The 24,372-nt window shown below is 38.7% G+C and overlaps 1 protein-coding gene across 2 annotated transcripts; it reads left to right on the plus strand.

The window, feature by feature from the left end:
* The first annotated feature begins 490 nt into the window (after nt 1-490).
* On the plus strand, nt 491-22,114 carry tspan17 (tetraspanin 17). Of its 2 annotated transcripts, none has more exons than XM_005795406.3 (8): nt 491-1,073; nt 9,605-9,655; nt 11,931-12,077; nt 12,815-12,985; nt 13,411-13,536; nt 14,798-14,845; nt 16,098-16,214; nt 17,520-22,114. In XM_005795406.3, exons 1-8 carry the CDS (start codon nt 987-989, stop codon nt 17,583-17,585), a joined length of 813 nt encoding a protein of 270 aa, XP_005795463.1. In that variant the 5' UTR covers nt 491-986; the 3' UTR covers nt 17,586-22,114. The 2 variants fall into 2 exon arrangements, with proteins under 2 accessions (XP_005795463.1, XP_023184311.1); XM_023328543.1 differs by having other exon boundaries at nt 814-833.
* The last annotated feature ends 2,258 nt before the right edge of the window (nt 22,115-24,372 follow it).

Consider the following 24,372-nt stretch of genomic DNA (forward strand, 5'->3'; position numbering starts at 1 on the left):
GTTACAATGAATTTATTTATTTACTTCATAGCACTTTTTGTACAATGACACTCAAGAAATATAATAATGACAGCATTATAAAACTAATGAAATTCTGTTTTGTCTAGGTTGTTTTAATGTGCCACCATTCCACCAACCTTTTGGAAACTTTCTACACGTGGCCCTGTACTCACCTTTGTTTTTGTTGCAGAAACATAATTTTACTACCTCTATAATTGAAATGGCAGGCATGATAAATAACATGGTTAGAAATTATGTTACTAATATAGCAACAGAGGATATGTGTTTTCGTGACATTTGAATTAGTTCAGTATAATGCCTGCAATGTGTTAATCTTTAATGAAGCACTTTTTTCTCCTGATCAATACAATGCTGCTATATTAGATTATGAGCCAGAAGAACATTTTGTCTCAATTCAGTGAGAAAAAAACCTACATTGACGACACAAGAGGCCGCTCTTGAGGTGAAAAGGGCCACAAGCCAAACACAGTGGGTTTTTGTCGTTTGACAGCAAGGGCTTGCTTCCCTGGGAAAAAAAAAGAAAACAAAGATGAAGGCTCTTATTAGCGGCGATGAAATAGATGAGATAACATTAGGGAGGTCGAGCTGAGACGTTACCTGCTTTAACACTGTCTCTGGATGTTTTTTTAGAAATAAAAAGCCTTTTTTTTTGTTGAATGTCAGGGGAACTGCAGATGGATGTCTGTGCCTTAGTTAGGTTGTTGTTGTTAGCCGCTAACGCTAACTGTAGAAGTTGAGAGCTAGCTGGCCTAGCAAGTAGGAGAACGATAACAAGTGACTTATGTTTGATTTGGCTTGCCCAGTGGACCCCGGTGAGTAAATTGTGTTTCGTCCAGCTAATGGAGACAACAAACCTCAATGGGAGTAGTCCGGGAACTGCGGCTTTAGCTGAGCTTTCGAAGTACCTATCTCTGTAGGTTACTTTAGCTTCCCGGATAGCCGCCGTTACTATTTTCCTCGGAAGAATGAGCAGAAAACACCGTCATTTAAAGGGAGCAGAAGTCAGCTGCTGCGTTAAATACTTCTTATTTGGATTTAACATTATATTCTGGGTAAGTTCAATGAGTTTTTGGCGTTTACTTTCACTTTATCAGCATTAAGTGCCTCTGGATTGAGGGAAAAAAAAGAAAAAGTTATATCAATGTAAAGCTACCTCAACTTAACGGCCGTTAGTGTTGAACAAATGTTTTTTCATGTTTGATTTGTATTATTTTTATTTTTTTTGGTATTAATTCATTTATTCTATATTTTAAAGCATTTAATTTGTCTTTTAATCCAGTTACTGTTCTGATTTGTCTAATTAATGATTTCTTACATAACCGATAAGCTACAGATCTGGGTTGTTCTGATACAGGTGGAACCATTTTTTTTTTAAGTTTAACACAATGACAGTAAAACGGCTTAAAACTTTTAAGATAAACCCAGTAACGTTGTTATAGCTTATTTAGCACATTCTGTGTTTTTACTCACTACTTTTTCTGTCCTGAGCGTATTTTCATTTATGTGACCAAGTGAATGACTAATGTAAATGAACTCTTCAAAATGTTTCCCATTTATGAAAGGAAGAGCTTGGTAATTTGTTTGGGTTTTCCTTGTTTTATGTACCGTAGGTTAATAAAAAGTAATATCTTAAAGTAAAGTTAGCTTGTTAGTCTTACCTCTTGTTTTGTTGGTTGAAGTTTGTTTTATACATGTTTTTTATCTAATAAGTGGCTGATTTTGCCTGTAAGAACATGTATTTGTGTAGTTGAATACAAAACGGATTGCTGCCAGGTTGCTGGTACAACCAGTTGAACCAGCAACCTGGCAGCAATCCGTTTTGCCTTCAGAGCTGCATGAAAAATTCATTGCAAACTCAACAAGGTGTCAGAAACATTCTTCTGAGATTTTGGTATGAGATGATGGCATCACATACTTTCTGCAAGTTTATTGGCTGCACATTTGTAATACTAACCTCTCATTCTGCTACATCCTAAAGTTTCTTTATTGAATTGTCATCTGGTGACTTTGCAGGCCATTGGAGTACATTGAGCTCATTGTCATGTTCAGTGTACCAGTTTGCATAGAGTTGGTTGTGTTGTCTTGCATGGAATGGCTGTAAAATATCCATAAAATAAAAATAAGAAGATGGGTTTTGTGGGTCTAAAGGGATGGATAGATGATTCACACATCTATGTGTGAATCATCTATGTGATTCACACATAGATGTGAATCACTATGTCTAATTCACATCTAGACATAGTGAATTATCTTCACTATGTCTAGATGCCTAAACCTTCTGAGTTGATTGGTGGAGTTGATATTTAACAAGCAATTGAAGAGGTGTACCTCATAAAGTGGCTTGAGAATTTCTCTTTTGATCAGCCACTAATCTTGTAACACATCAGCTTGTATTTACTGTGATTGTTCTGATTTAGTTTTTACAGTTTCCCCTAGCAGAGGCAGTATAGTGGTTTAGGAGGTCTTAGGTCAATATGTTGTACAATACCAATGTTTTTAAAAAATAAATAAACTAATTAACTGAGTATTTGTTTCTGATTGTTTAATATATTTCTAAGTGTTGTTTCTACCAATCTGAGTGATGGGACTTAGGAACACGTCCACCATCTTTATCCCTCTCGATCGTGAAAAGTTTCTCTGTTTAGGTTGACTCATCACTCCCTTCCTCACTCCCCCCCTGCATCGCCTCCGTGCAGCTTGGTGTGGTATAATGTCTCTGGGTGAAGTAATGGTGTGTCTGTCTGCCCCGGAGGGTCTTCCCACACGCAGTTGTAAAGAAAAGGCCACACGGTCTGAATACTACACAGCTCTGCTCTTTTCAAACATCTCTTTTAAAGTCTCTGCAGCCATAGTGTTCAGGCTTAGCTTGACAGCATTGTTTTTCTGCATTCGCAAACCCTCAAATTCACAAAGAGGGGATGGTAAGAACAAAGACCAGCTTGAAAGGGAGGCACTGGTGGTGTGTGAGGCTCTTGTTTTCATCCATTATGCATATGTTCTAATTGACTCATTAAATATATGGAACACAGATGCTCTCTTCCTGTTTGTCATCGCCTACCCACACCTCAAGACCTTAAGAACTGAGGAATTTTGACACACTTGCATTATGTAAAACTGAGGTAATATGAACTAGATAAACATCCCATGAGCCGAAGTCTTGCGTAGAAAAAAAAGTGTGCGAATATGCAGTGATTTGCCTGAAATGAAAATGCTTTGTAATTCAATTGGATTGGGGATTCAAGTGGAAAATATTGAGTCAGAGGGCTGTGGTGTTGTGTTTGACTCATATTGTGTTCTTTCAGTTTGATACTCAGGCCAAGGCAACAGGCTCGTATCTGCGCTTTGTGTGAAACTATGGAACAAGTTCCAGCTCGCTGGCTGTTTCCGTTGATAATAACAAGAAGATGTTTCCCACTTGTACGTGAGCTGCAGAGCCGGATTTTGATAGACAGACTCGTGCATTGCTCAAATAGATAGAGACGGGGGTTATTCTTCTTAAATCAGTCCATTTGTTTTTCTCATAGCAATCTTGTCAAGCTTGAAAACACTGCCTAAATTGAGAGAGAATGATTGTAAGGCCATAAGTACTCTGCTGGGTTCACGCTAGTGCTGCTTTTCCAAGTGAATTTTCTCCTCTCCCCCTCTCCTCTTGCTTGCCCGAGACAGCCAGACATTCACGCCGGAAAACAACACACCTTCTCTCGTCCCTTGAATAGATGCATTTCTCACATCTATTTAATTAATCACATTTTCTGCCTGAGCTGCTGAAATGTGTGGAAGCTGTGTATGCTGTAATTAAGAGCTTGTTAAGCTGTAACCAAGTTACCGAATTGGTTGGATGCAGAGTGCCATTAGGCAGCTCCACAGCTCCACATTGTGTGTTCACAGTTGATGTCACAGTGCGCATCGGATGATCTCCCGCAGGTGGAAGGCTATCGAGGGACACGTGTGAATGCATTTGTTTGGGAACAAACCCGTCAAGACCAATTTGGAGCTGAATCTGTTAGCCCTTGGTATTAACATTTACCTGAGCTGAACCAGTCACAAGTGGACTCTTCGGAGCAGGATTTAACTCAAGATACTTTGTGTATCTGTACAGCCTCATCACATTACAACTACATATTGAAATATTTTGTCGCTTGATGAACTTTCAAGTGTGTGATGTGGGTACCAAAAGCACAAGTGGTTTTATAAATAAACAGCGAGGGTGAGGTGCTGGGTTAGTTCTCCACCACACGTAGAGCTTTGCGTTTGTGATCAAAGAAGTTCAGGTTTAGTCGACATGTTAGTTGTATCCCTAAACTGAAACATCGGCTTTCAGCAATAGCTTCCTGTTTGCCAGAATTTGGAGGGTGAAATGAATTGTGCTTTGTTCCCCAGTCGTCTTGATGGGGGTGATTGTTCACTAATGTTTTCTAGCAACTCTGAAGTCTTCACCGGACAGCTGTATTTATTTTGTATTTCAATTAAGTGCAAATTAGGTATAATTACAAATTACATGGAATTTATTTAGGGGTAACAAGTTAAACATGGCTGGATGCAAATCCACACAAAACAATATTGGGTCTACATATTAAATTATTTCCTTAGGAAATCTAACTAAAATACTTCAAGGATTGTGGTTGTAATGAGACCAACTGTAAAAATATACATGTATATCACAGGTGTGAATACTTTTGCCAAAAACTGTATCAACTCCAGTTTTAGAGATTGCTTTCCATTCATTAGTTGTGGCGCTAGAGCAAGAATTGCAGAAATCTCTCATGTACTAAATCTTGCATAATACAGTGTTACTCAGGTTAGTATCAGTTTCTCATAGTATCAAGCTTGTACATTGTGACCTCTACACGTCACACAGTGTGTACCAACTGTTACATGACAGCAATTTTTAGCAAAACGTAAGATATAAATCTTTGTAAAAAAGGTTTTTCTGTTCAGAGAAGTTTTAACTTTAATCTGACATTTGACTCCTTCTGTATAGACATGCTCTGGTTAAAAAACAAGACAAAAAAACTTTACAAATATTTAAGCGTATTTTATTGAGTCAGACAAGTCATTTAGATAAGTGTGCGTTTCAAAGAGGTTGGAGACATGTCTGTCAGTCGGTTGAGGTAAAAGATGATTTTGCTCAAGGAGGAATCTTTTCATGTGTTGAGAATCTCTGTCCTCATGGAAAACAAGCTTCTGACAGTAGCATTAGTCAGAACTTTCTGGAAATGATCCGTAAACCTTAATAAGAAAGCTGTTACAAAAACATCTTGTTCCAGGGTTTATTTGTTCTGTGATCAAGTACAAAGGTACAGTGATAAAAACAGAATGACAAAGGAGATCTAAATTACCTACAGCAGAGTTTAAGGATAAATATTCAAAGACTGAGTCTTATTTTTAAATGGATTAGAAAAACTGCTTTTCCTGCTTGCATTCATTTCCAAACTGTTAAGAGGTGATTGGAAAAAGACTGTCATAACAATCAATAAGGAGAACTGTTGCCTTCCAGTAGCATTAGTGCTGTGGTGTCTTAGTCGTTCTGACCTAAATTCAACCTTAGGGGCTCACATTACACTCTGGGAAACTTTGATAAAAGGAAGTAATGTGGGCAATGCTCAAAAGCAGGTTCAGATTGCTTTCATTTGTTCCATTCATTTGAAATCCTTTCAATCCCAACCTTTTTGTGCCACGAGGTAAGTTTAATTTGCAGATGGGGCTTGAAAAGCACTGAGTGTTGCCACTTGAGTATAACTAGAACTGGCTACTGGGATTGTGAGGGTGTATTAGGATCTGTCCTTATAACACAAGTTTTGTTGAGACATGATTCGAGCAAACACCATTTTGGTTTTAATTCTGTTAAAACCTCTGTCCACTTTGAAAGTGGTTCTCAAAGTGTTCTTGTTAACTATGTAATTGATCAAAATTCAGAAAAAGGGGACACCCTAAAAGGTGTTTTATTCAGTTCTTCCCTTTGAAGAGAATAATATCACTTGTCGACTGGGGGGGTCTACGAGAAACACAAAAACTAGTCACAATGAAGGACTGAATATATCCTCAAGAGTTAACATTAGAGTAATTTGTGCTAAATCTGCATGACTGAAAAGGTGACAATACTAATGCCTGCCTAAAATTTGGCTTTCTAACTTGCATGTCATAATTCTGCAGAACTTGCTCTAGTGCCACGGGTAGGGTGAGGTGATATTATTATCTTCACAATGTTGTTTTTTTTTTTTTCTTTTCATGCTTTTGTTGTGATTTATGCAAACTTGGGAGGAAAACAAAACAATACAAAACACCTTTGATTATGATTAGCTTCATTCCTGTTTGAGTATTTTTACCTGATAAGATGGAGCACAATCTAAGACGTGTGTTCATAATCTACTGGATGGACTTTGCTCCATTGCCCTGCAAATGTTTTGACATTTTTTTTCTGTTTTTATGGCCTGAGCATTTTGTTTTGCCTATCTGTCTTATCATTTTCTAAACTAAGACTCACCCTTATTTTTTGTCTTGCAACTGCAAAGCATCTCTGTGAAACCACAGTTGTAGTCGAGCTGCACAATGTATAGAATTACAATTGTCATCACAATATCAGTTTGACCGCCTGAGCACTATATTCATCAGACTCCATATTTCAAGTGCTATGCATAAATGCACTGCATATTGGTAACTACTTGCCTGGTCAGTTGGTCAGAAAAATGTGGGTCTCTCATCTCCAGTAATTATCACAACTTTCTGCGATATCATCGCAGTTACTTATTTTCCTGAGTTTGTGCTGCCCTAATGCTAAATATGTTAATTATCCTGTGAGTGAAGGAATTTGAACAGGTGGATCTGAGCTGGATCTGAGCAGGGCTGAAACAAGGAGACAAGCAACCAGTAAGAAGTGAAGCTCTATGAGAAATCCCCTTACAAATACAGGAAGAACATGCAGAAACCACACAGAAAGGCTGTATCAGACAATTTTGTTTCCTCCCATGGCTTCAACCTGTTTCTTTTTTTTTTTTTCGAATCCCAAGTAAACCTTAGAGTTTTTTTTTTTTAACTATTATCCAACTTATGCTGAGTAAAACGGCGTCTGTCTTTTTTAACCTCTTAAGTCGAACAAGGTTAAGTGTGAGTTGGTGCTATGTGATGAGTGTTTTGTGTTGCTTTCCCTGTCACAGTCTGACTTAAACTAGCTGCAGGTCGCCGCGTGTTAAAAACAGTAAAGCCTCTGATCTGTCAATCTAATCCCTGCTACCTGGTGTCTGCCTGCGGATCCTGGCTCTTTCTGGCTGTCACTTTCTCTCTAAATACAGCTCCACCACACCCTTCACCAGCACTGTTACACAACAACCATATCCACCCAACCATGCTTCTATTGTGGCTGTCATTTTTAACATTGCAATCACATTTTGTTGTTTTAACCCAATAAGTCGGCGTCAGTTTTTTTTTTTTTTTTTACTCTGTTCAATAAACTTCAAGGTAGTTTAACACAATTTAAGTCTGCCTATGTGTTACATATTTGGCTATAATTGTGCTTCAGATATTTTTGAAGTATTTTTCTGAAAAAAATATCCATAAATTAAATTTGTATAGATCATGGTATACAATCAAATACACCTAAATATTGGGAGGACATTTTTACTATAAAAACAATGATTTACTTTAACATGGCTGAGACTTTAATATCAAATTAACCTTTCTTGGCTTTAGCAACGACAGGATTTGTGTAAGATATCCAAACTGTGATTGTTTTTACAGTTTCTCAGTTGTAATGCAAAACTCTTCTTCTGTTTTGTTAACATTTATTCAGCAGTGGTCTTGTAATATTAATGTATATCTTAAGCTGAACTGTGGGAAATGGTGAAAGCATAGTCTGCTCATGCAGCAAATAACCCCCCAAAAACCCACAGAGCTCATGCTGGTTTTAAACAAACGAACTATAAACTGAAACTTAGATACCAAATGTTTCGCCTGTAGCTTGCACTAACTTAAATCGATTTAGTGCAAAAGTCTGACAATCAGCAGCCAGTTTGCACATTGCGACATCTTGGAGTCTTGAAGGAGTCTTACTTGCTGACCTAACTCGTCTTCACTGGTTATACAAGTACGGTAGATGTGGCTTTCTGAGTCATCATGCACACACACTGCAGTCCAGCCCCAGACACAACTATTGACGATTTAAGAAGGAAGACTCAAGAAAAACCTTATGTAACACATGCATATTGGTGTTCCAGATTAATCAAGGAGTTATTTGGTAAAATGTCTGATAACTACTGCCTTGCAGAAGCAATAAATCTGCTCTGTATGAATGCTGTTCTGTGGCCACTCGGCAGTTGAGTGAAAGAAAAAAAAAAACACACAAGTATTTACTGTGACATCTGCTTTGCATACTCTGTAAACAGGTTTAATGTTTGTCTAAATTTGACAGTTAGCATAAAGTGGTAAAGTAAGTTTTGAGTTTCTTTTGCCGCTTTCTTTCAAATGCTGGCGGAGCAGCACTCCAAGGTTTTTGCTTAACAGTCAAGTGATCAAGCTTTAAAGTGGATACTCACAGAGCCTTAAAGCTTCAGGGAGGGGAGGAAACCCTGCAGTTGCAATGATTCCCTCTTCTAACAAGAGACGTAAAGCACCTTAAAATCACTTTTTCAGACATGAGACACGCAGCGTTTATGGCTTTATTTGTTAAAGCGGTGGCATTCAATCATTCAGACATGGCTCACTTTGGCTCCGGTCTGACAGGCCTGTTAAAGTGATGGAGAGAGCCACAGTGCCGGTGCAATATTTGTCACTCTTGCAATATTGAAACGCATAACAAAGGAAGTCTATCGCTAAAAGTCGCTAAAATCATAGGTTTGTTTTTCACAGCGACCCCCATCAGCATCGTTCACATAGGCAGAGCGAGCATGTGGGTGGATGTGTAAAACATGCAACTATAGTTTTGTTTCGTGCATTTGGCTCGATGTATTGTAAAAGTAAACCAAAGTTAGTTTTGTAACGAAAAATACTTATTTTGCCCTCAAAGCAGTTTTTATCTTATTCAAGTTTAAGTTCAGACTTGTATTCAGGACTGCGAAGCTACACAATGACTCACAGCTGATAAGAAGACGCTATGGAAAAACACTAGAGGGGTTCATGAAATAGGATAATGACATGTTTGGTTGCAATGGGATTTTTTTCCCCCCAGTTTTTTTCTTTATAGTCTGTACATAATGTATTTGCAAATTTTAGGATGATGTTGATCATTTCAAACCAGACAATTCTTCCAATTACTTCTTACTGCCTTGATAGCAGAAAATATGAGTTTGCAAAGCTGTGTTGGGAGGGAGCGACATGAATAAATCTGCTTTAACATAGTTAAAAAGTGCTGAAGGCAGTTGTTCTGTCCGCTTCCCTTACCTTAGAGACATGCCTATAAATTACACCAATCCCACAACAGACCTGATAAACGAGTGTTTTATGAAACTCTTCCCAACTGAATTACTGTACATAATGCCTTGCATTTATTTCTAGTCAAATCTGATTCATGCATTCTTAATTGTTATATGTTTAGGATGTTTTTTTTTCCTCTCTCACAGTGGAGCTGTCTTCTGTCTGCTTTGTTTTGCAGTTGCTAGGAGCTGCATTCTTGGGTATAGGCCTGTGGGCATGGGCGGAGAAGGTATGTATAAACATACGCTCGCAAATGCAAACTGTAAGCGAGCAAAATTATCACCACAGCATAACTAAAATTCCTCAAGATTCTGCATGCTGTGGATATGATTTGCTGCTGTGTTGAGGCTCTGATGCATTATTGTAAAATGTACATATGGGCAGATTATCTGAAGATTTTTATCTTACTTATCTTCATGTAGTCTTAGAAACTGGTTATCTGGTTCTGCATCCCTGATTTCAGCATTTAGTTTTTCATTCAATGCCTAGGAAATTTGAGCTAGGAAAAGGGAAAAGAAGGAATTAAAATAACACTGATTTGACTCAAAGATGTCAGAAATTGAAAACATGTTGTCTGAATGTCCACCAAAGGAAAAACACGTATTTGAACATTTGTTGCTTTCTGTGCACAGAGTAAAGAACACAGAGGTCATCTTTTACCATTAACCTTTAATGAGCAGTGAGTTGTGGCAACTTGCAAAACTTCTTCCAATTGAGTTTACAGTCACTTTGCTCTTTAATTAGCAAGAAATTATACCAGTGTGCTCTGTAAATGCTGCAGCAGTGTGGCCGTGTGTACCGATTAGCAATGTGTGGCCATGAACTGTGTGCAAATAGCTCTGCACTGGAGGACCTTTGTGGAGCAGTGTGAATAATTTATAGGGATTAGGTTGCATGATGAATTGCACAGGCTGAAAAGGCCTAATGGTGAATCTGAGTCTGAGTGACTAAGGTGATTAGTTTCAAGCTCAGTTCTTGGAGCCTGACACATTATTGTTTAAGGCTGTGTGCTATAGCTCTAATGAAGGCAGTTCATTCTGCCACAAGTGATATAAAAAACATAAGAAAGCAGTATTGCCTGTTTCATATACCATTTCCTGTACCCAGTACATATTAACTTGACAGTATAGGATTTCATTTTTATTATTTCTTTTGTTGTATTTCATAGAATGTGCTTTTTTCTCTTTGTAGACTGTGGCAAAGAAAGCAAACAGTGGGTGTTTTCGTTTACATTTAATTTCAGTGGCTCCCTACTTTGACATCCGACCTTAAAATAAAGCAACATGTAATTTTCTTCGGTATAAATAGGCACACTGTGGTGGCAATGGTGTGTGAGATAGCAAAAATATTCAAAACTGTTTTAAAATCATAACCTCAGAAGATTTTTAACTTGATTTATGTGAAGTACATGCAAAGTTTAAGATTTTAAACACACTTGCAAGTTGCTTAGGCTAACTCAAAAACTGTAATCAATTTAAAAGATTTAAAAAAATCACAGTGAAGGGCACACTTGCTACATACATTTTATTGCCAAAGGAAAGAGAGGAAAGTAAAGCGGTGCGTGTCTGCACAAGAGAATATAACAGCAATGAAATGGAGACAGTGTGCATGTGCCGATAGTTTTTACAACCCACATTTATTGGGCTTATTATTATCTGACTCTACATGTTTGGCTACGACTTGGTTAGCTTAGTGTGCTCTGTTTTGATGAGTCGTCAACAATTTGCTCAAGTTTGTTGGGGTTCCCGTTAGTTGTCCATCCCCGACGGCTTTATAAACTAAGCTACGTGTCTACGTGCCTATGGTGTACTGAGTGCTGAGCACACAGACAGGAAGTTAAAACACCAAATACAATCTCTGTTTTACACCTGTGGGCATCAGCATCATCACAGTGAGGAAAGGGTTTCCTGTTGCAGCAAAAACTCTGTGAGTGACAGTAACCAATGATTCTGTCACTGCAGTAGCACCTAATAGCTTTGTCACTCTAAACTCTAAGTAAAGGTGTAGCTGTTGCAAACTTTAAATAAATGTCCCTAACGCAGACACCCATGTTTAATCACCTGAAGGAGAAGAGCGAGGGCTTTAGTTTGGCATATAGCCTGGTGTTCTACAAAAATAAAATGCGATTTCTGCAGTGGCGACACCATGAAACAGAATAAAAATCTGTTCTAAGTCAAGAAGGAGCTTTAACCACATACCTTTGCAGGTGCAGCGGCTTGTCTGTTTCTTTCATATTTTAAATTAATAATACACAATCCTTGGCTTTGTGATTGTTTCTATGTATATCGCTCATTATGAAGAGGAGATGCACAGAAGAGAATCACAATCTTTGAACATGTTTCTAGCCTTTTGTGTGTTTTATTAACAGTGCAGAACGTCAACTTCACTTAAAAAATGTATAGCTATGCAGACTTTTATCAAGGTTATGCATTATCACTGTGGTGATGGAGGAAATTTGTATTTTTTCCGAGTTTTTGCTCACTTTCGTCATTTCTTTCCCTCAGGGCGTGCTGTCAAATCTGTCGTCGATCACCGACCTGGGGGGCTTTGACCCGGTGTGGCTCTTCATGGTGGTGGGAGGAGTCATGTTCATCCTGGGCTTCGCCGGCTGCATCGGAGCGCTCCGAGAGAACACCCTCCTGCTTAAATTTGTAAGCTGTTTCTCTGCTTCTGAAGCGCAGACACCATTTGAACCAGTTGACACCTCCCCCTCTTTAGATGTGTGGTTCGCACCAGCGCCAAGGCTGGGTAGCAGGTGTCACTTTGACTCACAGGAGGCCAAATGCTCAGAGTTGGTTACACATCATAAATATGTTATAAATTCTGATCCATGAAAAAAAAAAGAAAAGCATTAAGAAACAAGAAAGAAACAAGTCTCATTTTCCACTGCAAGATTTTTTTTCTGGGCATTTTCTTGGCTTTTTATCTTTTATATTGAAGACCATCGCATCACCATTAAGGTGGTTTATTTGGGGTTGGCTGTGTTGATAACAGCATGTGACTGACTGAGACAAATTTGCCTCATTGCTGGCTGCGATTCTGAGCATCTACTAACTCCAGCAGATGTCCATTAGCAGCAATAAGTCAGGCGTCAGACTGAGGAGCTAATGTGGCTTTTGTGCATTTATCATCAGCCCCGTCTCCTGCATTTACTGTAAATGGATAATGTAACGGCACCTGAGGGACTGCAGGCTTTGTTGCTGCACTCTTGCTTGTCACATCAGTTCAGGCGCCACATAAAAGATGCTGGAACGTCAAAGCATTCCTGCTCATTTGTTTAAAAACACCGTCAAAGCAAAATTTGTGCATTTTTATTCGATGCGTTTATTCTTGTGTGATGTGACGCACGTATTGTTTTCTGTGTCCTGTCCTGTCCTATCCTCTCCAGTTTTCCGTGTTCCTCGGCTTGATCTTCTTCCTGGAGCTGACTGCGGGGATCCTCGCCTTTGTCTTCAAGGACTGGATCAAAGACCAGTTAAACTTTTTCATCAATAATAACATCAAGGCTTATCGCGATGACATCGACTTGCAGAATCTAATTGACTTTACCCAGGAATATGTGAGTCCTGCCTCACCTGCTGTCTAAAATTCATGTGAAAACCTGTCTACATCCCTCAGGCATTACTCATCTGCATGTTGTAAGCATAAATTTCCTCTTGTGAAACCTTGCTTTACATTTTAAAAGCGACTCTAGATCAGACTTAGCAGTGAGGGCATTTTTGGAGAAAATCTCATAATTATTATTATTGTAATTCTTTCTAATCGCTATCCAATTACAAGAATGACAAATTTTGGATAATTGGTTCTTATGTGTAAACTCCAAGCTCTGTCATGAGGCATTGTAAGAGAGATTAGATCTGTGGTTGATTCATGGAGTTTCATGTAGTCCCCACCCGCCCTAGTAAGCTGCCTTTCTAACTGAGCTGGAGAGCTTAGATCAGAAAAAGGGAGTTTATTCAGAGCCTGTTGTTTCTGCTCTCTCAGTGGATGTGCTGTGGAGCTCATGGGCCTGACGACTGGAACCAGAACATCTACTTCAACTGCACTGACAGGAATCCCAGCAGAGAACGCTGTGGAGTCCCTTTCTCCTGTTGTATCAAAAATCCTGCTGTGAGTCATTCATTATCACCACTAAATAAATAAATAAATAAATAAATAAATAAATAAATGGATGGATGGATGGATGGATGGATGGATGGATGGATGGATGGATGGATGGATGGATGGATGGATGGATGGATGGATGGATGATCTGTTTGATGACATCAGGCATCTGTGAAGAAAAGGCTCTTGTGTCAATTAGGACACCCTCCAATAAAAATGTTCAGAGGCTTGTAAGCGCCATTTTGCAGCACACTTCAAAAATTAAGTCTCATTTAAGGGTTGGACAAATACTTCTGTTTTGAGCTCTCCTGTTAAGATTATTCAGAGCCAAACCAATATTTCACAAATAACAGAATAAAAAGATGCAGATTGTTCAATGAAGAGCTATTGCGCCCAGACTGGTAAACACCAAGATGCAACATCTTTCTGCTGAAAACTGAAGCGCTTTGTACAGAACCAACAATGTGGTTCTTCCTCAGATAAAAGTGGAAAGATCCCTCTTTATCCCACTCCAAAGACCAATTCCTGCATTGGAGTGTGCAATTATTTGTCAAATCTACAGATAATGCAGGTGCAAAGTTTATAATTTGTGCTCAAATGTTACAAAAAGGTATGTAAGTTTCTTGTCATCTGAAAAAATATGGGAACTTGGATATCAGCAGGAACTCCATCCTAAATTACTTGAATACCAAAAAAATCAAATGTGGGTGTTTGGGAATACTTCCCATTATAAAAGCGTTCAGCTGACAAAAATGTTGAATAGTGTGCTGAATAATGTGCATAGCAAATACTTTAAATATACAGCTAAGTTTACCAGGTGTTTCTCCTTTGTTTTACTTAAGTCTGTATATCAAACGCAGAGATGACATTTTAAATCAGACACTAATTATCTCAGTATGTTAGCAGCAATGGTAATAACTGTTGCTTTCCAGTTTTATTTAAAACCAATTAGCTCATGATCAAGAACATTTGTATTATTGTTATTATTATTATCAATTTTGTGTGGAAACCGTGGAGTTTTTGTGTTTTTGCTTAAGGTTGTCATATTTTGAAGATCTTATTCCAGCTAATTGCTAGTTAGATCAATATCTGGAGCAAGAAGCCTTGATCAAGACATACCTAATAAACACTTTCAAAGTTATTTGTTGCTCGTTCTGCTTTGTCAAACTTTGCAAAGATCAACATTTTTGAGTAAAAAACAACAATGCAATATCAAAATTACTAAAATAAATCCTTTTTGTGCTTTTTTTCTCACCAATTTCTCTAGGAGGATATCATCAATACACAGTGTGGTTATGACGTTCGACTTCAAGGGGTTCGTATCTCGCCTGCTCTCTGTATTCTTAACAATGATTTAAACTTGTCTAACTTGACTAACTAATTAAAGGTAGTCAATTCAGGTGTTATATTATTTGCTTTCAAGAAGAAAGATAAGGATTTTCAATATTTTTGAGTCAAAAATATAGATTTGTAAATATAAAAAAAAAAGCAGGCCTAGCAGATGGAGAGAATATAAAGGTTTTATAATCACACAGATTCTCATGCATGCTCCATGCTTTTAATAACAGATTGTTCTTCTAACAGGGATAATTAGGCTCCAGTTTTAGCTTAAAGAGCAGCCTAACTCCACTCTGTAATTGGCCACTCTGTGGGTTATGCCAGTCCGTTCCCTTTCCCACCATGTGTGGGTGTGGTGGTTACAACTCACTGCAGTGCAGTCAGAAAAATCCATGTTGCTAGGCAAACTGCAGCACAGAGTTGGTAGGGATTCTTTTTTTTTTCCGTTTCTCCTGTGCTGACCAGTGAAACTATCAGGGATGTGCACAGAGTTCCTGTGCAGCTTGCCTCAGGAAAGCGCAGGGCGGGCAACGAGGAAGAGCAGGAAACATGCGGAGGACGGGGAAAGAAGAAAGGCAGAGAGCCGAAATAGCTTCACAGGCGGAATAACATTGTGTTTCCTGCTTTTCCATTGGTAGCCAGGAGCGTCTTTTGACTCCTCATTGGTTGAGAGCTAGCTTTTGGGTTTTGCAAGCGAACAAAGAGTTTGCCTAGTTGACTTGACAAAGTCACAAAGGAAGCTTTGTCTGGAGCCGCCTATTCTTACCCCCCTTTTTGGTGTCATGGCAGCAGTAAATTACACCTTGAGCTTTCTCTCTCTAAATGTAAATCATGGGCTGAATGTGATGACACAGACAACCATCTGTCCGGTATCAGGGAAAAGGCTCCCACTGTTTGCTCATTCCGGGCAGGGCCATCAGCAGGCTTGTGTGTGTGTGTGTGTGTGCGGGCGTGCGCGTGTGTGTACACTGGCTTCATATTCTCCAAACTGTCCTAGCTATGTGGAAATCATTAAGTATGACTCAGCTCTCATGCTGTGGCGTTGCATCTTAAACAGTGAAGGCATCATTGGGCAAAATGCTTCCTGTGTTTGTTTGGAGCAGCTGTTAGTCAGAGTTCAGATGTTTAAATAAATCTGACTCCACTAGTTAAAAAATGTTAGTGCAGAGTTTTATGTTATACTTATTTTTAGTGGGTTTTTTTCTTCTTTTTCTTTTTTGAATAAAAAGGACCTTGACCGGCAGAAATACATCTACACTAAGGGCTGTGTGGGACAGTTTGAGAAGTGGCTTCAGGACAACCTGATTGTTGTCGCTGGGATCTTTGTTGGCACTGCACTTTTACAGGTAATGTCTCACTGTTTCCCCTTAAACATTCATTGTAGGTGGCCACTGTTTTTTTCTGAATTCTGTTTGGTTTTGTTTTGTTTAAACTCTAGCTAAATGCATTGTGATTTTGTGTCATTACTGCCGCTTAGTGGTGAGAGTATGTTGTATCAGGCCTCTGCAGTACAAGCAGTCGTAACCCCAATCCCATAGAGTTGGGAAGTTGTATCATTAGAATATCATTATAAAGCCAATTTGCTTAATCATGCAATTCACAAAGTAAAACTTATACATCATATACATTCATTACACACAGCGTGATATATTTCAATATTTTTTTTCTATTAATTTAGATAATCATCATTTGAAGATAATGGAAACCAAAAATCCAATTTCGCCAAAAATATAATATTAATAGAAAAATCTGGATCTTTAATTCAGGCATGTCATCCTACCATTTAATGTATAATATATGTACTTAAATATTTTGAGCCCCTTTCGCATGAATTACTGCATAGCTTCAGCGTTGCATGGAGATAATCAACCTGGGGCTCTGCTGAGGCGTAATAGAAACATTCAGCTTGTCTGCAGTGTCGATTTCAGTGTCTCTGATTTTTCTCTGGACAATACCCCATAGAGTCTCAATGGGATTTTGGTCAGGCTAGTTAGCTGGCATCAGTCAAAGTGATACCATAGTCATTTAAAAGAAGGACTCAGACTTAGCTGAAAATGTCTCAAATGTCCTAGTAGATGGCTACACTGTTTTGAGACTTGATAAAACCAGTGGACCAACTCCTCCCAAATCCTCACTGAATTGACTTCAAACTACTTGGATTCTGTGCTTCTCCACTCTTCCTCCAGACTGTATGGCAATAATTTACAAGTAAAATATAAAAGTTATGCAAAAGTAAAAGGGCACGTAGTGTTACTGAGCAAAGGTCCTGTGCTTTTTCTCCTTCGCCCAGGTTAGCTTGTTCTGACATTGTCTTTGGTTCAGGAATGATTTAACACAAGGAATGCAACACTTTTATTCCCTTCTTCTTAACTTCCTTTAAAGATAATTGGATACAGTATTCTGTGTACAATCAGCTTCTTCATAAATGACCCTTTGTGGCTGACCCTACTCATGCCGAGTGTCTATGACTGTCAGCTGGGAGTCTGTCAGTTTTTCTACGGATGTGCTAAATTGAATTGCTGATAAATTCACTTCTCGAATACATTTTCTGTTGATAAAAGTTCACATTTTATCACACTGTTCCAGCTGTTTTTAGTATTGAAGTTGTGACTTGGAACCAAATCTGTCCTGTGGCTTTTTTCCCCCCTCAGATTTTTGGCATCTGCCTCGCTCAAAACCTGGTAAGTGATGTCAAAGCTGTTAAAGCCAACTGGTGACACGAGCCCCGCACCGCATGTCCCGGCCAGGTCATCGCAGCACACTTGGTACCGTCCAGATGTGGATGGAGAGCCAACATTCTTGCATACAGACAAAAACAAAAAGTTCCTTTTCCTGTTCATCAGTGACACTTGATATGAGGAAAGAAAATATTCAATGCAAACCAAACCTCACAGATTTTAACCCAAATGTCCAAAAAGAAGACGGAGTTGCCTACTTGAGAGATGATTTTTATTATTTTTCTTTTTTATTATTATTATTGTCTGATTTTGTTTCTTGGACAAATGTATTTATGCACAAAGACCCTCTGTCAGCTGGGAAGCCATGGATGGAAGTAAGGCGACAAAATCAATAAACTGAGGAAAGCTGACAGGTCCTTTTACAGGTCAAGCATCAAAGACTGTTTTTATTTTTTTATGCATTCATCTCCACATCTTGTTTTAGAAAATGGCGGTCAAACTTCTGGCCAGCCTGTGTACTCATGGGGGGGATGTCATGTGTATGTCATTTCCTCCCTTCTCTGTGCAACTTTTAAGTGGTATTGATACAGTTATATTCTATTTTCAAATGTAAAAAAAAAGTGCCATTATGTTCCTGTTTTTGTTTCCTATAGTAAATTTCTCCTGTCTGCTCCCTAATACCTCAGGACCTGGCTGAAGACATGTTCTTTCCGTTGAAGATGGATGCAGTAAAACAGGGATAGTTCTTTGGGAGTCACCTTGTTTGCACCAAAGCGATTGTATCATTAGTTGATTCTCTGATGGATGTTTATTTTATTACAGAGTTGCTTGGTGTGGTCAGTGCCATATAAGGAAAGGGGTTTAATGCTAGCAATTGCTGGTTATATCTGAGCATTCCTTTGGGACGTGGGATTGCTGGTTTGGGGCCTTTTGTTCTCGACTTATTTGACCACTTTTGTCTTATAATCTGTCCTTTGCATTAATATCTGTTGTTTAAAGATGTCCTTTATTTGTGCTTTCTTTTGTGTCCTCTTACAGATAGATGCTTATGTTTCTAAGTCATTGTTTGATTTTATTATTTTTTTTATGGGACACCGACTGCAAAACCGCTTCTGTCTGTTGGTGTTACCAATCGTAACGGAGACCAAATAATTTCAGCTGTCCACGAGAGATTTCCTCTGGAATGCAAATACCATTTTAGATAGAATGTGAATTTATTGTCTCTTTCTGTTGAAAGTGCCAGTTGAACTGAGAGATCAGAGAAAGATTAAACATTGAAATTTGCTTTTATCTTTAACTGAATTGTTGTCTTTTTGTCTGAATTAAATTTAATGTAGAATAGTTAATACATGCTGTTCTCACTTTAACATGAATGCTGCTTTAACTTTTACTAGCTCAGTAATGCAGTAACCCAGAGAGGAAGAGAAAGAGAGATCTCACACAGTGAATTTGGAAAGTATTTTCTAGATGCTTCCTCTGTTTCTTGTTTGTGAAAAGATGATTGGCTCTTACAACTTTGCTTTGCATATTTTTGCCATCCTGTCATGATCACATTTTCGGTTCTAACCAGGTCAGCGTATAATTGTGTCCTTTATTCACAGTGTTTTAACTATTGTCTCTGGTTGTAACAGTGTCATTCTGATGCGTGACAAACAGGATCTAAGAGGGCTGGATACATACACACTTTACATTTTGAATGCTATGCACACACGCCCGAAAGATGAGAGGCATTCGTATTCTGTGAACACAACCCCAAAACTTTCCCGCTCCACTGAGTCCGTCTGTAGAATAAATATCTTAGCACCTTCTGATCGCCTGCTGCGTGTACCTGTCACATGTTGCTTTCGCCCACATGCTACCTTACTTCAAAACGCCACCCGATCAGAGCACGTCGGTTTCGCAGCCTGCCGCGCTGATGTATTTTTAAACAGCGGAGAGAAAACTGGAAAGACGAGAACAAAACATTTTTTTGGAATCGGATGTCACAGATCCTCGACTGGGACATCGACGCACCTTAACGACTCCTCTCAGTTCAAACTGACGTTGTCTTTGGTGTAATCAGTGATAAAGCTCTGCAGTGTTCTGTGAGGAAGCATAAGTCGATACATTCAAAGTGCATATTTTTACACATTGCCTTATTTGTCATTCTTAAAACATTATATAATCATTTCTGGGAATGTTATTTTTAAGTTGTGTTCAGGCTTGTTGCTCAGGACAGATATATTCATTTCTACATAGAGAAATATGGAAAAAGGAAAAGAGAAAATACAAAGCAAGCATAGGCGAAGTAAAGTCTGCAGTTCAAACCTGAATCTATAAAGTCAAGGTTCATATGGGGGTTTTATCCAGTCAGAGCAGGAGCGAGGAGATCTAACACTCCATCACTCAGAGAAGCCGTCTCTGGGGAGGCGTTTGTTATAATTCACATGTCATAGATGAAAGAAAAGTTGAAATACCCAGTTGGTATCTGCAGACATATGGTAAGCCCTTAGTTGGGCTTACTCTAGAAAAAATTAAATGATGCTCTGATAATTAGTTAACCTAAGTTTGTATGGTTATCGTTTGGAGAAATGTACCAACAAAGGACACATTTTTTCCTCAAACTTTATGCTCACAAACAACACCTGCAGCTTCTTAAGTGGACTGGCTGTTGACTCCTTGGTCAACCCATCTGTCTTAACAATGGGAAAGAGGTTAACAGTTTCCTTTTTATTCAACATCCCAGCTGGTTCATAATGATGTGACAGTGTTTCCATCAGAGAAAGATTTTTTGGTGGGTGAGGAAACAAAAGTACTTTCTGTATCTGTTTTTCACATCACTAATAATTGATCACACATCCATTCGACATATTCCATTTCAAAAGCAATGATTCATTTGGTAATTACCCTGAGAGATTTCCAGGTAGTGCTGCTAGCACTTTGTTATAATTCATATGTGGAGGTGCATATTCTATTTAGAGGAGTGGCTCTTAAAGGAAAGTTTCTCAAAGTTACCTTTCTCTTTCTTCAAAAGGCCAAACTGGGGGTGAGGGGGTTGTTTCACGCTTTTAATATTTTTATAACATTTCTGGAGTGGATTTGGCCTTTAAATGTTGAGGAGCAGTCTGAAAGTAGTCTGTCCTACTCTAGATCTGGGTAGAAGGCGTTTCCTTTCTCCTTTTCTCTTACACAATCTTGATTAATTTCCCTCCACACAGATTAAGGCATCTGACACATTATTCAGCGCAAAGAGGAGCTCATCCTTCTTCCTCTTAAGTCATCCTTGATAGCCCTTGGTGGCTCACACTTCTCCCTCTTGCAGGAGAACTTGGTGTCTGCTGCCTTTTGAATGCTGCTGAAGGTAGACGTTAACTTTGTAGTGTCAGGTCTGCTGCACTAACAGCTCTCTTGAACAAAAAGCCCTCCTGCTCTCCTTTTTCTGGACGGATGGGTCGATCATCCACCTCCTCGGTAGTCAGGATACTAATGCCGTATTCATTTGCTGCAGCAGTCTCGGGTACAACGGATGCAGAGGGGACTTGGTGGCGTATGTTTGTTTTCAGGAGCTCTGGGTTGTTCTGCTTTTGTATTCCTCCAATGTAGCGGAAAGCATGAGAGGAGAGAGCACTGCTAATTATCCTCTGTCCTTTATCGTTATGGCCTTGCTTCGTGAAACACCTTCCTAATTTCTTCTGCCATCCCTCTGGGTAATTAAATCATTCCCAGGAGGAAACGTAGGCATACCATGAATGTACGTTTTTATCAGCATGAACCTACTGCTTCATGGTCAGCTTCAAGTCTCCTTCCTGCATTGAAAAACACAAATTAAGTTTAGGAATGCACATAAAGACCTGTGTTCAGTGAAGATTTCTTTTTTTTTTTTTTGCTTCTTTTTCTTTCTGGTTTTGTTTTCCATTTTAACACATTGGCTCAGCAGGTAGAACAATGTGCATTGCTTTAAACTTCTTTAGTAAGTAACCAGTTCTGAAAATATTGTCTTTATCCCGCCCTCTGAACCCTTGTTTCTGCTTCAGTGGCGGTCGATAACGTGTGTGTTGTTTCATGTACGGAGGTGAGCCACACACACCACACATTGGCGAGTCTTACCTCACCATGTGCGCAACGCTGCCCACATCTGAAGCACAGAGAAACGGCTCAACGGATTAGTTGCCGAGCATATTAACAGCAGTACCACGGTTATTAGCGCTGACATTTCCACACCGCGACGTGACATTTGATGCGGATACGAGCATAAACAGGAATTATTAAATTGTCTGGGTTTACAGATCCGTCACAGAGTATGGACACAGTTTGCAAACACTCAACCACAATGAAACCACTGCAAATTTCTTCTTTTACAGCAGGGCAGCAAAAAGATATTCTTTTAGTGCATCCATAAGTTTTTTTTTTTTTTTAACTGTCTTGCTTGTGGCAGATTACTATATATGTATTGGTTTGTTCATTGTCTTCTGTACATGCCTGTTCTGAGGTGTAGCCTTGTAAAGAAATGTAAATACAATTTTTTGGTCTATTACACTGTATTTTCTGTTACAAGGCTTCTTTCATATATTAAAGGATTTATAAGACCAGTCCTGATTCCTTTTTCTTTACTTGCAAAATAACAAATGAAACTGATTATTACTTATGAAGCTGAATCATCATAAGTGTTATAAACCTCCTCTGTAACCCACCCCTCGTTTACCTGGGTGGGCTGAGTGGGTTCTAGGATCTTAGCTATTCATTGCAGTCTTCTGGACAGAGTTCTGATATTTCTTCAGACATCAGCTGGAGCCACTTTTCCAGCTTAAAAAAACGACATATATATACAGTACAGACCAAAAGTTTGGACACACTTTCTCATTGAATTCAATGAGAAGGTGTGTCCAAACTTTTGGTCTGTACTGTATATATATATATATATATATATATATATATATATATATATATATATATATATTATTTTTTTTTTCCTACTCTCACACAGTTGTGAACTGCTATGTGTTGATTGACACCTACCATCCTATAAAAATATTTTAAACTTTTGCAGTTTTAACGTGAGTATGAACAGTTTGGCAAGAAACTGCAAGTACTTTATTTCTGTGATTATAAGTTTTAGTTGATATTATGACAATTCAGCCAATAGAGGGAGACAAATCGTGACCGAGAGCTCAGATGCTGATACACCGCTGCAGTGACCTCATCTTTTAATCTCACAAGGCAGGGGAAATGCTTTTCAAAAGCTTTGTGTGTGTGTGTGTGTGTGTGTGTGTGTGTGTGTGTGTGTGTGTGTGTGTGTGGGCGTGTGCACGCACTTATTATATTCCCCCCATTAGAGGCTCTTGGAGAGCGACTAGAATCCATACAAATCCATTCAGTAACCTGCTGTTACTCTTCTGCACTACAAGATTAAGATCAAACAAAAAGAGAATCAACAAAATGAATCCATATACTTCAGAGACTATTGACATTTTCCCTTGCCATTTATCTTAAAGGTAAAACAAGCCACCGCGACATGCAGAGTAATGTTGTTTCCTTGACAATTAATCAGCACGTTAATGGACACTGTTGAAGTGTTTGTGTTCTGAGTTTTAGGTGGCAAGGGAAGAGCAGGAGCCCATCATAGTCCTCCCTTTGATTCTTTTATGAAGCCAAAACAGCCAAACAGTGTTTCTGGTTGATAAATTTGCTATGTGTTTGTGCCTTCTTTTCTTTTCTATCTGGACAGAAATCACACATCTAGCCCAGCTTCCATTATTTAATATTATTTAGGGGACACAGTTCAGAGACGGCCCTGCTGGATAGCACACGCTGCATTTCCTCCATAAGGGAAGATTTAATTTTCAGATTGTGCCACACATCTGCAAGGCCACATCATCATGTCTGACTACCCACTAATACGGCATTTTATCACACAGAAGAGACCACACAGCGCATCTCCATCTTGCCTTAATGTACACAGGGTTCCACATGTTGCATTCAGGCTCTTTTGGTTTCTTGTGACTGACTTTTAAGGCTCACACACCAACAAGTCAAACTTTTAAAGGGGCAGTATTATGTATTTTCCACTTGTTACAAAAATCTTGTGTAAATTAAACATGACAAAATTTTCCTGTAATTTGACGCCTTGAAATTGGGCCTCTGTCTCTTTAAGAAGCTTCTGCTCTTTCACACACTCTGCCTTCAGCGCATCAATACAACAGTACTTCTCATTATGCCACTTACAACCGTTCTTAGGACTGTTGCACTGTGAAGTAGTTACAGTTTCTAAATATGTGTGGACAAATGTGAGACTGTGTCATATATATTCATGTGCAGCATTAATAAAAACATTTGCTTGCCTCCAGCTTTAATATTTCAGTTGTTTGTTTTTTTTGAAAAACTGAAGTGAGACATACATCCAAAAAAATAGGCAATCAGGAAGAAGGTGAATATTTTTTTTACTCCATTGTATAATTTAGACCCAGTGCAAATTAGAGACAGTCGCAGAAGTATGTTGTCCAGTCCTAACCTGTGATCGACTGGAAACCTGTTAGGGGTGTTTGCTGATTTTTTATTTATTTTTTGGAACAATTTCTGTTTGCTTGTTATTTGGGCCAAACCCGAGATGTTTCCAGTTTCACTAAGAGACTTTCTCAATACAGGACTTTGATATTCCTCTGAATAAAATGTACTACAAGTAAAAATACTGACTAATGAGATATTCACTATACAACCTCCATTCACAAAAAAAGGTCAAGGGAAGAAATTATAAGCTATCCCTTTAGTTGTTGTGTGTCTCACATCATGGCTGTTTTATGAAAAAAAAAGATACAAATAAATTCCACTGATAGCTTAAACCAATGAAATA

This window comes from Xiphophorus maculatus, chromosome 23 (genome assembly GCF_002775205.1).
Source record: "Xiphophorus maculatus strain JP 163 A chromosome 23, X_maculatus-5.0-male, whole genome shotgun sequence".
Classification (NCBI taxonomy): Eukaryota; Metazoa; Chordata; class Actinopteri; order Cyprinodontiformes; family Poeciliidae; genus Xiphophorus; species Xiphophorus maculatus.

Excerpts from the sequence above, each read along its gene's own strand:
- tspan17 (XM_005795406.3), top strand. The coding sequence starts at position 987 with ATGAGCAGAAAACACCGTCATTTAAAGGGAGCAGAAGTCAGCTGCTGC. Across the intron at positions 9,656-11,930 it reads TGTGGGCATGGGCGGAGAAG|GGCGTGCTGTCAAATCTGTC; the intron begins GTATGTATAAAC and ends TCTTTCCCTCAG. Across the intron at positions 16,215-17,519 it reads TTGGCACTGCACTTTTACAG|ATTTTTGGCATCTGCCTCGC; the intron begins GTAATGTCTCAC and ends TTCCCCCCTCAG.